The sequence below is a fragment of the Parasteatoda tepidariorum genome, chromosome 6 (genome assembly GCF_982258835.1).
Source record: "Parasteatoda tepidariorum strain Cologne lab strain chromosome 6, Ptep-v5.0, whole genome shotgun sequence".
Lineage (NCBI taxonomy): Eukaryota > Metazoa > Arthropoda > Arachnida > Araneae > Theridiidae > Parasteatoda > Parasteatoda tepidariorum.
In genome coordinates this window covers 37,297,432-37,313,625 of record NC_141760.1, presented here as the reverse complement: position 1 = coordinate 37,313,625, position 16,194 = coordinate 37,297,432, and the positions used below count along the sequence as shown (strand labels likewise).

Sequence of the window (16,194 nt, the reverse complement as noted above, 5' to 3'; positions counted from 1 at the left end):
ATTTATCTATTGTTGACGAAACAGTTGTATGCAGTGAGATTCGCATGCCTTGTTTTATCAGCTCCCCTTGACTTCAGATTAAAAGTAACAAAGAAAATTAAATAAAAAGAAAAACTAAGAGTGAGAGTGATGTTGTCAATCATAAATCAACACTTATAGCAAAATTTTTGCAAGACTCAAAACAGTTAGAAAAAATTTCTTATTTGAAGGGCTATGGTTCTGCAATATAAGGTTATTGTTTTGTTTTCTTAAAAGTAATGTTATATTTTACTGTGCCTCATTTCGTATTCTTAAGTTTTTGTATTTTTTTCAAGTTCAGTATATTATTTTTCACATCAGCCTTCATTTTGTTATGATTAACATATTAATATGTTCTTACAAATAATTTAAATAATCATGTATTTTATAAACCAAAATAATATTCTTTTCTCTTTTAAAAAAAATTGATTTTTAAGAGTAAGACAAAGAGTAAGGAATGAATCAGAAGTGTGCTAGGAGGCTGGAGCCTCCTAGCATATACAAAAATGCCATGCTGTTCTGTCTTCACGCTACATTTTATTTTGCTGCTCAAAAACTATGAGACTTAAAAATTAGATGTTATGAAGAGGTGTAGAAAAACTTACAGAAACACGACAGGATAAAATGAATTGTTTACAATTGATAATTAGTTGGATAATAATTGACTGTTAAACTTGTGATAAAACATGCCATGCGTAAGTACAGAAATGCTTTGATGTACTGAAAATTTGACGTACTAAAATGACCAGTTTCATTTATGAACTTAAAGCGAATTTTTTTTTCTTTCGGAAGAGCAATTTGTTCGAAAGTTAATGCAATTCTAAGTGCAAATTTATGTCTACTATTTTTGTGCTGTGTTATATTTTTTTTAATCATAAACTAAATGACTCAGAAATTTAGAATTCCAAAGGTGTGTAGAAAAACGTACAATTAGTTCCATGAAATAAAAAAATTAATCCGCGAAAACTGGGACGAAGGTTATTAACTGTTGAACTTGCAGTAATAAACAACCCTGAACATCATTCTACAATTAACAATACAGTTACAGAGTTGAAATTAGACCCGTTGAAGGGCCATTTTCATTTATGAACTTCTCGTAAGTTGTTGAGGAAAATTCAAAATTTCCTTTTATTTAAAAGTTATTGTAAATTTCAATATCATAGATCGTTTAGAGAAAGTGCAAAAGAGTTGTTTACTTCCATCAGTAGGAAGCTTTAGAAATATTACAAGTCTAAATTATTATCTTTTGCCGCTTCGTTGGTTCAAAAGTTGGAAAACTTTGACTTAAGATGTCCAAAACTAGGGGGAAAAAGAATTTGTCGAAAAAAGTAAATACGTTTTGCACACTCATAAAAAAAATTCACTCAAACAAGTAAAACACAAAAAAAAATTTGAAATATAATAGTCCTTTTTGAAAATAGTCTTTGAAGAAAAAAGCAAATAAAAACACAAAAAATGAATAAAAGCAAGAAAAATAAGAACAATAAACAACTTCAAAATTCTCTTGCAAATAATTTTAATTAATTATTATTTTAGTCATTGACTTACTTCCAGGATTCTTGCTACCGATCAACAAAATGTCGCAGTCAGACCCAAACGTACGTTCATACTTGCCAAAATACGAGATCTACAAAAAGAGGTTTTTCGATTCTGGCAAACTAGAAAAGTCTAGAAAATGTTTTAAACAAAATTTTCTATTGGCAACTGATGATGCATTTTCGAGCAGCTGCAAAAGAGTAAATAAAGCTGATTTTTATTTTTTCACTTTTGGGTAAAGTGCATGATTTCCTCAAAGGGCTCCTCACGGAATGGAAATTGTTTAAAAATTGCTTAAGTTCCCCATGAAGGGTTGTGAAATAGGTAAAGATTATTGCTTTTCGAATAAAAAAATCATCTGCAATTGTATGCGACACTGTGAAGCTCAGTACACACTACTGCAGTTATACTACTGCATTTTGGCCACTATGCTGGGGGGGTTAACGTTATGAACTCAACAAAAGCAAAACTAAGAAATCAAATGCATGTAAAAAATATGAACGATGTTATGTCTCGAATCCTACTTAGGATTTATACAATTTTGAAACGGCATTTGAAATGGGGGATTCAAATAAGAACCGAAGAATACTAAAATGTTATGTTTATTTTACTTGAGGAGTACTTCTTATACGCTTCTTATACGATAACAGGAAACAACTAAAGAACAGTTACATTTTTTGGAATAATTAATATTAGACATTAATTGAAGAAATGAAACGTAGTACATATTTAGTGGAGACAATGGGCATTTATTATAATCCAAAATGGTACATGTGATGCCAGAATTGGCATACACATATTTATTTTCTATCTTTTAAAATATCCTTCATTACTTAAGCTTATTTTTATTAATGGAAGAATTACTTTTAAAATAAATCAAAAACTTAATCTTTTTAAGCGAACATAAAATATTTATTTCTTCTCTTCCAGATCAATGTAACGGATACTTTCTTTTCATTTCATTATTAAGCAGACATATTAATTCACTGTCCCCTATAATCGAAAACAAAAATCTATTTATAACTTTTTATTCTAATTTTCCAACGGCTAAAATGTTTCGGTTGCATGGTTATAAGAATTCACATAAATTTGTTGGCGACTCGTGATCGCCAAGGTGTTCTTTTAAACCCATGTGGATATGCTAGTTGGCTTTGTTTTTGGCTATGATATATTATGATAAATCGCCAAATTTTGGATCTCCTACCCATACTCTTTCTCTGTCCGTTGAGAGTAAATATATTCACTTTTAATTTCAAATTTGTGGAGGCTGGGAACCCTTTAAGGGCCTCCCAGTCTAAATTTTCTAAACGGTCAGAAATGTTGTTCTGGCTTTATGATCTCTCAATAGAGAGTATTATTATTTCATCCCTTTAAGGGATTTCTTATTTTGGTTGAAGATGTGGCCACTATCTGATTCAAATTATACTTAATAAAATCTAAATTTACTTTCAATGATTTGCACATTATTTCCTGGAAACTCAACTGTTATTGCTTTATTTATTCAATATTGGCCTAAAATGAACATTCATATATTCCACTATACACCCCTTGACGGCTACTGAAGGAAGCAACAAAGCTTTCACCAAAAACTAACAAAGCTTGCATCAAAGTACAAATATTGTCACATCGAAAAATAAGAAAATTAAATATAAAAAAAATATGCTAAGTAGTAGATTGCAGGAAAGCCACGAAAAATGGGAATTAAATAGGTATGGGTATCTCACAGTAAGATATAGGATATCATCGGGCTCTTACCCATGCTTTAAATCTATTATTTAAGATGCCCAATACACTATCGGGTATCCTTGGATGATATTGCCCCATACATTTCTCAAGGCGGTTATCAGGTCTTACACAGTTCGGGGAGGACGTGCAATCAATAAGATTCATGTCCGAGGAGTGTGCAGGCCATTGCATACGGACAATACCTTCACTTGAGCCGTGATGGCTCAGGGGATAGAGCGCTCGCCTTCCAATGAGATAAATCGGGTTTAAATCCCAGCGATGGCTGGTCGATACAAATTCCGCATCCGGGTTCCACCGACCACAGTGCTAACGTAAAATATCCTCAGTGGTAGACGGATCATGGGTTAGAGTCCCTTTGCAGTCAGGCTGATTGTGGGAAATTTTCGTGGTTTTCCCCACCTTGAAACGCAAATTCGGGTTAGTTCCATCAGAAAGTCGTCCACGTAGGCAAATTTCTCCCAATACTTGATCCAGGAGTTCCCTTGTCTTCTTGACTGGGTTCAAAATTGCAAGGCTACGGAGGTGAACATTAGTAGTCGTAAACCCAAAAAATTGGGTTGACTGTTCAACGATAGTTATAAAATAAAATACCTCCACCTTCTAGTATGTTCGATACCTCGGTGCTCTTGTGTGACAGTACAAGCGTACTTTCCTTGAATAAGCATGCCTTTTTTTTTTCAATTTATTTGGATTCTTTGCTCTCAAAATAGAAAGGGGGTGCTGTTCAATAGTTTAGAAAAATAGTTGGCTGTCAAAAAATTATGCCTCATAATTTTAATTTTATTTTCTTCACTAGATCGTTGGGGACTATTTAAACAGATCAAATGCATTTTGCACACAATCATAAACCTCGTTTGCTTCATGATTGTGTTTTATAGGTTTATCCAAAGATATTTTCATTTAAATATAATTTTGTTGTTATGTTGAATAACACAGAGGCAATGCCGGCAAATAAAGAGTTTATTAAAACATAATATGTGGAAATAATATCTTGCACACACAGTGCTATGCAAAAGAAATACATCCGAATCAACCAACAATCAGTCAGCTTCTTCAACTAATATACACTCCTCAAAAGTGAAACTGCAACACCTAGAAATAATGAACGTAGCGTCATGCAAATTTCAGGAGCGATAGTAGTGAGATGGATATGCAAATGATTAAATTTGCGCACGCATCTGATCACGTGGTACGCATATTCGGGCTATAAAGGCCAGCAACTTTCCCTTCTCATAAACGGCATCAGAGGTTTTGCGTAGCATTTGCGACTTTCGAAAAAGCGTAGAAAATGCCTCTGAGACGTCGGCGAGCTCATTACCATCAGTTAACGACCGGGGAACGCGACCGTATTATCGAACTCCATGAACTTGGTTTGTCGCTGCCCGCAATAGCAACTCGTGTTGGGCACAACGTGAGTACCATCCAACGTTGTGTCACACGATGGATTCAGGAAGGTCTACGTTCACGCCGAAGAGGAAGTGGTGCGCACAGGTGCACGTCAGAGCGCACAGACCGGCGTATTCGCCAGTTGACTATTCGAGACCCTTTCTCCACGGCACGTGCCAACCGAATCCGGGTGCCTTCAGGAGCAGGCGGATCTGTGCCCACCGAAACCATGCGCAACAGATTGCATGAAGTACAGTTACGTGCACGGGTACCAGCAACAAGGATACCGTTGACCGCTTTACAGAGGGCTAAACGCCCGGTGTGGTGTCATCGTCATCGTACCTGGACCATCCAATGGCATCGGGTATTGTTCACTGAGGAATCTCGTTTCTGTCTGTGGAGAAATGACGGCCGTCGACGGGTATGGCGGCGACCCGGAGAACGCTACGAACCAGCCCATTACGCCGAGCGTCACAACGGTCCTACACCGACCATCATGGTTTGGGGTGGCATAATGTTTGATCGCAGAACGCCCCTGGTACACATTCACGGCAGTTTGACAGCGGACCGCTACGTCACACAAGTTGTGTATCCCGTTGTTCTGCCCTTGTTGCAGGGTGCACCCAACACGGTATTCCAGCAAGACAATGCCATGCCACATGTCGCACGACGAACTCTTAACAGCCTGACTGAATTTGGCATCCTTCCCTAGCCGGCAGCCTCTCCAGATCTGAATCCCATAGAATACCTATGGGATCTCATTGGACGTGGCATGAACAGAGGACCAATGGCGCAAACCATCGATGATCTGCGCACAGCAGTGGATGTGGCTTGGCAAAGGTTACCTCAGGCAACCATCAATGGAGTCATTGATAGCATGCCTCGCCGGATTGAGGCCTGTATAGCTGCCAGAGGTGGCCACATTAGATATTGAATAAATTGCTTTATAATGATTTTATTAGTCTGTTTTTTTAATAATTTGCATATCCATTTCAATACTATCGCTCCTGAAATTTGCATGTAGCTACGTGCATTATTTCTTGGTGTTGCAATTTCACTTTTGAGGAGTGTATATCGATTTCCCCTATCGGGAAGTCGTTACATTAAATTAAGCAACTCGCGCAACTTTCCTGATAGGGAGAGGGAAAATGGGATTCAACAACACTCCCCCTGCGAATAAATACACATTTTTCCACAAAATATAAAACATAAATAAACTAATTTCTCATACAACTTAAACTTATTAACAATTAATCAATTAAATTTATTTGTGACACAGTCAAACAGTGACTTGTCAAAAGTTACAGCTTTAGTTAGGAAATCCGCGATCATTTCGTCCGTTTGCACATACTCTACTTTAATAATTTTGCCAATTTCCCCATCTTACATCGGCATGAGCATTCAAAAGTCCTGATTTGTTACTAAAAAATAATTTTTTATCTTTTGTACCATTGAGATATTTCAACACTCTTTTAGCTAAATTAAAATGTCATTTCTCAGGTTTATGATTAAATTGAGATAAGTAGCTCATGACAAATGCTAAGTCTGGTCGTGTTCTGTTCGAGAGATATAAAAGTTCCCCTATTAGTTCTTGATATTGTTTTTGGTTAACCATTTCGTCTGAACAATTAAAACTCCTATCCTCACCTCCTACGATTGGTGCTTTTACACATTTAGAATCAAACATACCATGTTTCTGCAATAAATAGTTTATATATTCAGTTTGAGACAAAATTATGCCCTTTTCACTTTTATTAATTTCAATACCTAGGAATTTATTCTCTGTATTTTCCCTCACTTCAAATATCCGATATAATTTTCCCACTATATCATTATACATTTGCAAGTCTGAATAAATAACTATGAAGTCATCTACGTATATTCCAATATAAAAATACTTAGAATTCTCTATTCCAGTAAAAATACAATTATCCGAAGCTAGCTGTTTTAAACCAAGCTTTTCTAATTCCCGTTTAAGATGTAAATGCAAATTTCGACCGGATTGGGGTAATCCATAAGGAATACGTTTTAACTTGCATACTTTATTTTCCCCATACAAATGTTTAAAACCTGGGGGAATAGCCATATATACAGTTTCTTCTAAATCACTATAAAGATAGGCAGTTTTTATGTCTAGAAATTTTACTTCTGAATTTAATTTGGCAGGTAATGCTAACAACAAACGCAAAGATTCGGTACAAACACGGGTGAATAAGACTCTAAATAATCACGATTTTTTACTTGATTAAAACCTGCTGCTACTAACCTAGATTTGTATTTATTTTCTTTCATAGTAAAAACCCATTTACTCTTAACTATTTTTACATTTTCAGGTTTATCAACTAGATCCCAAACATCGTGTTCGTGAATAGAATTTAATTCTTCATTCATTGCTCTTTCCCATTTTAACCAATTTTCATCACGTTTAGCTTCATCAAAATTACTTGGAATATTAGTTACTAAGTTTGAACTTGCTTTTTCCTTTATTCTGTCTGACCGACGTACACCTTGCTGTAGTAACCTGTTTTCGTCTTCAGTTATTCGTTGCTCATTTTGCCCTAATTTTTTCTTTAGTTGAACCTACTGGACGACCACGAGTTTTAGTTTCACTTAAATCTCGGCTATCCTTCATATCCAGTGGAAATTCAAAACTTGTATTTTGGTCTTCTACGTTAGTTTGGATATTAAAAAATCCATTGATGTCATTAGATTTATCCTAACCGAACAAATTACTACTACCTAATAATTTCTCATTAAATTTTACTGAACGCTCTTTGATTACTTTATTTCTTTCGGGGTCGTAAATACGATAAGCTCTTCTTTCATTCGAATATCCCAACATAATACCCTTTTTACCTGGAATAGAAAGTTTGTGTCTTAAAGCTTTAGGAACGTGATAGTATACTGTAGATCCAAAAACACGTAGACATTTATAGTTCTGCTTTTTGTTAAAGAATAATTTTTTTTTGGAACTTCAGTTTTACCTTTTCGAGGAGTTAGGTTAGTAACATGTGTTGCATAGGCTATTGCTTCAGCCCAAAAATTTAAAGGAAGTTTACTATCATAGATTAATAATCTAGCTCTAACTAACAAAACTCTATTAGCTCGTTCAGCTTTACCCAAACTTTCTGGGTTGCACGGTACAGATTTTTCATGTGTAACTCCGCATTCAGTGAAATAAAACTCAAGATCTTTATTTACAAACTCAAAACCATTATCACTACGAAATTTCTTAATTTTCTTATTTAGTAAATTTTCAAATTTCAGCTTAAAACTTACAATTTTATCAAATACTTCGGTTTTGTTCTTAAGAAAATAAGTAAAATACATGTCAGAAAAATCATCTACTAATATTAAAAAATATCTTGAATTACCTAAAGGCTTAACTGGGAATGGTCCACACAAATCACCATGTATTAATTCTAAAGTTATTGAGCTTTGAGGAGTTAAAATGCTAAAACGAGGTTTTCTGGTAATCTTACAAATATTACATGATTCACAAGACAATTTCTAAATTTAACACTTTAGACATTTTACGCATATAATCAGCATTTAAATGACACAATCTTTTATGCCAAATTACATTTATTTCAGCGTTATTTTTAACTTTGTTACACCCAGAAAAACATACCTCGTTATTAACATTAGGTTTTAGCCTAACTTCTAATTTTTTATTCACATTCAAAGCTTTCAAAATTAAGCGTCCAATAGGAGCAATAATTAATACTGAGTTTGAATATGATTTAACATTATACCTTTATTTCCATTAAACATGTAACTGACAGTAAATTATGACGTAATTCTGGTACATACAATACATTACTAATTATAATTTTTCCATTATTATTACTTGGTGAAATAGCTTTAACAGTTCCGGTTCCTTTATTTTATTTTTATTAAAAAGTAGGAATTAATCAAGCCAGAAAAAACTACTCATACTCTAACAGCTACCTGAATAATAACCGTATAAATGTGAATATTCCATAGAAAACCAATGAATTTAACCAAAAAATAACTTACCAACTAATAGGGAATTAAACCAGTGTACAAACACGCTAAAAATTTATTGATTTATACAGTAATATCCAAACGACGAGGTTTTTTTTTTGCAAGTTCGTTTAAAATGTCTTCTACAGATGGGGTAAATTTTCTATGAATGCCTAAGAGCTCCAATCCATTCCTTCTATTATTTCCCGTTGAGTTGCGTAAATAAGTCTTCAAACGGCGTAAAGTCGAAAAGGATCTTTCGTTTGCACTCGTTGAAACAGGTCGAACGACCAATATTTCTAGGAGTTTGAAAATGTTTGGTGTTATATCCTTATTGCACATTCCAAGAGCATCTGCCGCAGTTTTTGGAACACTACCTCCGTCTTTACTAATCCTTTTTAATCTTTTATACCAGAGTTTTAGTTCAGACTTAAGGCTTTCTTTACAGGTATCCAAATCTTGAGCGTAAAATTCCCCTAATGCTTCAAAAGCCTTTATGTTTGAAGGTTGGCAAATGAAAGGATCGGCGGGTAGAAGACACTGAAATCCTTTCAAAATATCACGATGCGATACAAATCTTAAGTCTAATTGTGTTATAAAATTTTCTATAAATGGAATAAATACACTAACTCTGAAATATGTTTCAGGTGTCGATGAGGGAAAATTATCGCGATTTTACTGTCTTCCCGTTATTCTAGGGATTTGTATGGAAGTGGAAGATCCAATGCTTGTTAGCATAAGAGAAGAAGAGCTGAATATTTCAGAGAATGTTTCAGTGGCATTTTCACGCATTAATTTTAGATCTTTAATGACATCTTCTGCAAGACTCACTGCCTCTATCAAATCTATGCTTGTTTTTTGTAGGTCGTGCCCGCCGCTAATAAAATCACCGGATAATAAAATCAGCCGCTTTATAAAATCAAATCGGCAAGAACCGAATCGTTACAATATTAATACATGTTAAAAACATCCTTTAATAAAATCAATGCCGCCGCTTTTTAAAATCAAAATTTTGACTAGATAATAAATCACAGGTGCAATATTTCAGATTTTTTTGTTCTTATTTATAAAATTTTATTTTTTCGAAGTTTAAAGATTTTTTTAGAAGAAGCAACAGTTACTCACAAACCTGTGAAACAGGTGTGGTTAGCACTTTCTTGCGATATACATAGTGTAAGAGTTAAGGAAAAATGTGGGTGGTAAGCGGCGAGTTCATAAAAATCAATTTATCAATGTTAATTCCTTGACTTGAATGAAGTTTGGAGAAACCTATCTCACTCAACAGGGGGTCGAATTCTTATCTTACTTTTTATTGAATGAACCATAGAAGGGAGAGAAGTTTCTTTTGTTATCTATCTTAACAGAGAACATGAATAGATTTCCAAAAACTGTCTGTGCACACGTTCCATATTATTTAAGCCGTTTGAATAAATTATAGTTAGAGCACATATCATTTTTAAGTTCATTTGGTGTTAAATTTTATCAGCATGCCGAAAAGGAAGAATTTGAGTCTTAAAGATAAATTCGAAGTGTTGCAAAACTATGATAAGCTTCCTAAATGTAATCAACGTGAAGCTTCAATGGAGATGGAGATGGGACTCATAACTGTTTCGAAGAAATGATCAGTAATGAAGAAAATTAAATGGACGAGAACTTTTCACGTTACGTAGCTAATGAGGATAACCTGCAAACATCAGGAGAAAAATCTGATTCTAAAATTGTTACAGACATCAAAAATTGCAAAGTTATTTCCCATCAAGAAATGGAGGAATCAGACTCAGAAGATGAAATAAACTCATCAGTGCCATCTTCAATGGAAGTCAGAAAAGCACTTAATGTACTGCGGCAAGCTTTAGAACAAAGAGGAGGAATATCGAAAACTATAAAAACTTGTATAAACTCTCAAATGATGTTGAAAAGTTGATTTTAAATACTACAACTCAAGCAACCATTGATCGGTTTTTTGCGAAACTTTTGTAAATTTAAATCTTATGTAGGGTTTTACTTTATTAAAATAATTAAATGAGTTAAAATAAAGCATTAATGTGGTCATTATTTCAGCTTTCAAAGTGTGTGCATTTAGAATATATCTAAAAAATTTGTTTTTCTTTCAAATGTTGAATCGCCTCTTAATAATATCAGCCGCTTAATAAAATCAAAAGAGCATAAAACGAAAGGGATTTTAATAAACGGCGGGCACGTATCTACAAAGATGGATTGTTATGGTGAATACTTTGTAAATGCACAACAGAGATATTACGAACTGGCAATTAGATACTGTGCACAGTAAAGAACTAGCTAAGGTAGCTGATTCTTTATCCTTCCATTCTGATATTTTTTGTAGTGTGATAGGCTCGAAAATTTCCACCACAGCGGTTACTGAGTCGTATCTTTCCATCCAACGGGTTGCACATAGCTGTTTAATTTTCTCCCTCTTAGAGCTGGTTTCCATCTCCTCTATTGCTGAAGATAGGACATACTGTCTTTCTGGCGTATTTAAAAAGTCGTATAATGTTTTAATTGTCCCTAAGCAGTTTCTAATGCCAGTTATTTCGCATGCACCTGATATAGCCAAATTGAGGCTATGAGCAGAGCAATGTACATAGAGTGCTGATGGGACAATACTTCTTATGTGGGCTTGTACACCATTAATTTTTCTACTCATTGAAGCAGCACCATCGTACCCCTGTCCACGTAACTTTTTTATATCAATTTTCATAGACTGTAATTGGTCTAATATTGTTGTTGCTATTGTTTTTCCGGTTAAGTCATGCACCGGAATGAATTTCAAAAACTGTTCAATGATGTTAAAATTTTCTTTATCGACATATCGAACGCATAACGATAATTGCTCTATACCTGCAATATCGGCTGTTTCACCTGCAAGAATGGAAAAGCAAGTTGCATCATTAATCTTGCTAACTAGTTTTTGCAGGATTAAAATATTGCAAACCTCAATAACTTCGTTCTGAAATCGAGGGCTGGTATACTGAGCATTTTTTCTGCTTGACTCTAAAATGTTCTTAAGAGTCGAATCGTTCTTACTCCGGAAACGAAGCAATGCCCGAAAATTTCCGTCGTTCTCTTCACCTGGTTGTTCAGCAATTATTCCCGAATCCTTATGTCCTCTTAGAGCGAGACCTTGATTTCCACAAAATAGGATGGTTTCAATGATTGGAGTAATGTTTTTTCTATTTTCTAATTTTCTTCAGCTTGCTGCACTGTCAACTTGTTCATTCACAGGTTTCATCCTTCCAAGTAAAATATCGTTTAATGTCCCAGCAGTTTAGATCGATTTTTTGTAATAAAGACATTTCTCGTGTTCAGAAAATCGCTCTGCAGAATTTTTCCAGTTGTCAAATTTTACATTGCACAGTTGGCCTAAAGGTTGCTTTCCACAACCGGCACCACTTGGGGCGAAAAGTACACAAAATTTGCAAAAAGGACCACCCTTATCCTCTGAATATGCAAGCCATTTCTAGCGATGAAGCCATTTGTACTGAAATTTCAATTTTCTTTTTCCTTTTTCAGGAAAAACAAATGCTGGATTGGGTTCCCAAACATTTTTTAATATATCCAGTTTTTTATCCTCGCATGTACTATCTTCTGAAAAAAGTTCAATGTCATATGGATGGGAAGTAACACTTTGCGAGCCACTTTCACATTCATCAGATTTTGTTACGCTAGAAACGTTTTCTTCAACGGAAGTATCACATTTCTGTTCAACAAAAAAACTTACATTGGTACTAGATGCTGCCACCTCACTAATTTCAGGTCGTGATTTTTTCTCAAAGTAATTAAAAATTGTTAAATTCTTGCGTTTTGACATCCTAAATATCCAAGAACAGCAAAAATAAATACATATATATTGGCATAGAAATATCCGCTAAGCTACGATCTCAAAGTTTCGAGCTGGAATGAATAACTTCAACGAGCACAGTATCTCCAAAACAAAACAGATTTAGCGACGAGCTCCGAAAGACAAGCGGCAAAAATAATTCTTAGTCTGACTAACTCCACTGTACTCCGTTCCCCCTTTCATATAATTTTTTTTTACCGCATCTACAAAATTCTCGAATTGTCTCAAAGACGACATAACGTCTAGGATTCCAGACCTCGCGAATGCCAGCCAGTCTCGAAAACTATCGCGACTGGCAGGACAGAAGGGAACCAGAAATCGGGGCTCGCCCGTAACAGTATCACGGGAATTAGGTTTCAAAAGTACAACCCTATCATAGTAATTTTTTTTTCAGTATTCTGCGAAATAACGTGAGAAAAAAAAAGTAGGCATAAGGCAAATAAAAAATAATAGCCCGCATAATTTCTATTAAAATTTTTATTTTTGTCTGCATTATTTTGTAAATTCACCTTGTCTGAGTTCAAGGGGGGTGTTTAAACCCCTAAACCCCCCCCCTTGCGTACGCCCCTGTGCCTGATATATTTTGCTATCGCAAGCATCTATAGATTCAAACCAGCGTTCTTCCTTGCACATATGAGACGTGGCTCTGCTATCCAAGATCCAACATTCGTCCACTTGTCCATTCTGTTCAACTGAAACTAAGGCGAAATTTTCTGGAGTAGCACTATCGGATACCAATGTTTCTTAAAAATTTGGTTTTCGACGACCTTTTACTCTACTGATCGATGGTTTGTAGCCACTATCTGTTCCCACTTCTTGATGTTTCGAATAACAATCCCTTGCTATATGTCCCGGTCGTCTACAAGCGTGGAAAATTTTCCTTGGTAAACTCTTCTTCTGAGTAACATACTTATATTCCGAATTTCTCTGTCCACGGGATTTCTGTAGTAAATCTTTTTCTTCTTCCTTTAAAACTTCGAGTATTTCTTCTAGCGACCTTTCTCGTTGAGTTTTTAAAACTTGTTTTATGCGCTCATATTTTCCAGCTAGACCCCTGACCGTGTAAAACACCAATTCTCTGTCAGATATTTTCAGTTCCAAGGAAGCACACTTAGTCGATAATCCTTTAGCTCCAGCTATATAATCGTTTACGGCTTCTGAATCCAGCATTTCTAAGCTCTTAAGTTCGGCACCCGCATCAAACTTTTTATCTTCTTCAAGCCCAGTGTAGGTAGTTTTAATTCTTGTCCACAAAGCTTTTGCATTCCTTTCTTCCGCATATCGCAATGCCTGTTCGTCTGATAGTGTCATCTTGGTTAGTAGTTTCCCAAACTTGCAATTTACAGTTGAAGCTCCCTCTGTCAATGCCGATATTAGTTTTTCCAAATTCAAAACTACTTCCATTTTCATGGCCCAAAGATGATAATTAGTTCCAGTCAACTTTGGAATTCCAAAAGCTAAGTCTTTTTCCATGATGATCGTAAGCCACGCTCTGCTACCTACTGTTGTTATGTTGAATAACACAGAGGCAATGCCGGCAAATAAAGAGTTTATTAAAACATAATATGTGGAAATAATATCTTGCACACACAGTGCTATGCAAAAGGAATACATCCGAATCAACCAACAATCAGTCAGCTTCTTCAACATATATATCGATTTCCCCTATCGGGAAGTCGTTACATTAAATAAAGCAACTCGCGCAACTTACATGAGAGGGAGAGGAAAAATGAGATTTTATATGCATATCAACAACAAATTCTTTAAACTATTACTTATTTTTACTATTTTATTCAATAACAGTAGAAAAATTGTTGAACTGTAAGGCATAAAATGTTTTGTTCATTTCAACTTAAGGAAAAATACAAAACTTGAATAAAATCGGCTGAATAGTTTCGGAGTAAGGACATTTCAGGAAAAGAAGAACTTTTAAATTTCCTTTTCTCATGAAACACTCAACTGATTCATTTCTAATTCGATATTTTTTACGTTAGAATGGACAATTACAGCAACTCTTGATATTTTTTCACTCTTAATCCCCCAACTTATTTGAAATTCTTTTCTGAAACCAAAAATCTGTTGTTTTTTTTTTGCCAAATGTTTAGTCATTTAGTTATTAAACATTTCATTTGACCAAAAAGACCTCCGTAAGTGATGCAATCAAAAACGATCCCTGATTGGCTATGACGTCACATGGGCTAAACGGAAACGCGCCTCCTCCATCCTCTAAGGCTATTTCAATGCTTTTTTACTTTTAATATCACTTATATCGTATGAACGGGTCTGGTTCATTTCATCGACAAAATTCTTTTTTTTTTAATAAACTGACAATTAGGTGGGGAGCGTATAACGGAGATCTAAATTTTAACAAAGCAATGCTCATTTATGAGCAAGGATTATCCTCAGACGATAACTTAGCAGAATGAGTCCTTTTGTCAGCAGGGTTATTTTGTGAAATTTTTTCTTAGTGTACTGGGTAGTTTTACCGATTCGTTGATTTCGTAGACTAAGTCATTTTATCGGTCGTTTCATCGATAGGGTTGAAGATAAGAGAAAGGAAAGAAACTAAATGGATAAAAAAATATCGAACGAAACATTGAATCGGGGTAAACAAAAAACAATTGATTCAGTTTACTGATAAGTAAAAATTTTGCAAAGTCTGTAATTTGTTGCAGAACGCAAACTACTACTTATTTTAGTTGACATATCAGCGACGAGTTGTTAATACATAGATTAGAGCCAGGTTACATAATTTCATTTTATATAAAGTATTATTACATTATTTTTAGAATTTCGATCTCTTGGTTTATATAACAGATATATAAGTTGCAAACATGAAAGAAACTAACACATTAATGAAATTCACGATCTTATATATTTTTATATGTGAATAATGCTTCCTATTTTTTAAATATCTAATTAAATGCGATTTTTAATATCAGCATGAAATTACTTTGACGTTGTTAAGATAGTGCAGTGGTATATTATAAAAATTTATTATAATTTTTCACAAAAACAACAAATTCTTCATTTTTGTGAGTACATGATATGAACATAAGGCATTTTTATGCTGAATCGAGTGAAATAAATAGAATTAATATTGTTTTGAGAGAACTAATAGTTAAGAAGCAATGAGGGTTTCATGTACACTGTTAGAATTACACTAAAGTAATCGTAAAATAACCGGCAGCAGTTAGTCCATCCACTTAACATCTATTTTTACAGTAAAGAGCTTTTTTACGAATACGGATTTGAAACCGTTTACAACTATTATGGTTGAAAAACAATGAATGCAAAACTATACGGTATTTTAACCGTTTTTAAAAGGAAATTTAAGAAGAATTTAAGAAATTTAAAAAGAAATTTACATTAATTATCTCATTTTTCGTTAACTATACAATTATGAAGTTCAAATATATATATTTTTTTACTTTTATCTTTCCTAAGCTTTAGTTTTGAGTCTTACGTGTCAGATATCAAAACGTTAGAGTGGTAAATTAAAAAAAGAAATTTTAACTAGCATAAACGTAAATTTTTTATCACTATTGTAAAATGAAAGACATGTAAGAACCCTGTATAAGTTAGTAAGTTAGTGAAATGTTGTTTACTGTATATGATTTAATTAAACTTTAATTTTTTTTCTCTTTTTTTCTTTGTGTGCT

The 16,194-nt window shown here is 34.3% G+C and overlaps 2 protein-coding genes across 2 annotated transcripts in view; both read right to left on the bottom strand.

Moving 5' to 3' along the window:
- The window catches only part of LOC147807783 (uncharacterized), a 54,789-nt gene extending 38,693 nt beyond the window's left edge, over positions 1-16,096 (bottom strand). Inside the window, exon 1 of the mRNA XM_087165651.1 lies at positions 1,567-16,096. Within this exon, the coding sequence (XP_087021777.1) occupies positions 13,277-14,182 (906 nt within the window). The 5' untranslated portion in view covers positions 14,183-16,096 and the 3' untranslated portion in view covers positions 1,567-13,276. The remainder of the gene's footprint in view (positions 1-1,566) is intronic.
- LOC139425160 (sulfotransferase ssu-1-like) overlaps positions 1-16,194 on the bottom strand; it is a 64,857-nt gene that overhangs the window by 33,636 nt on the left and 15,027 nt on the right. The window lies entirely within an intron of this gene.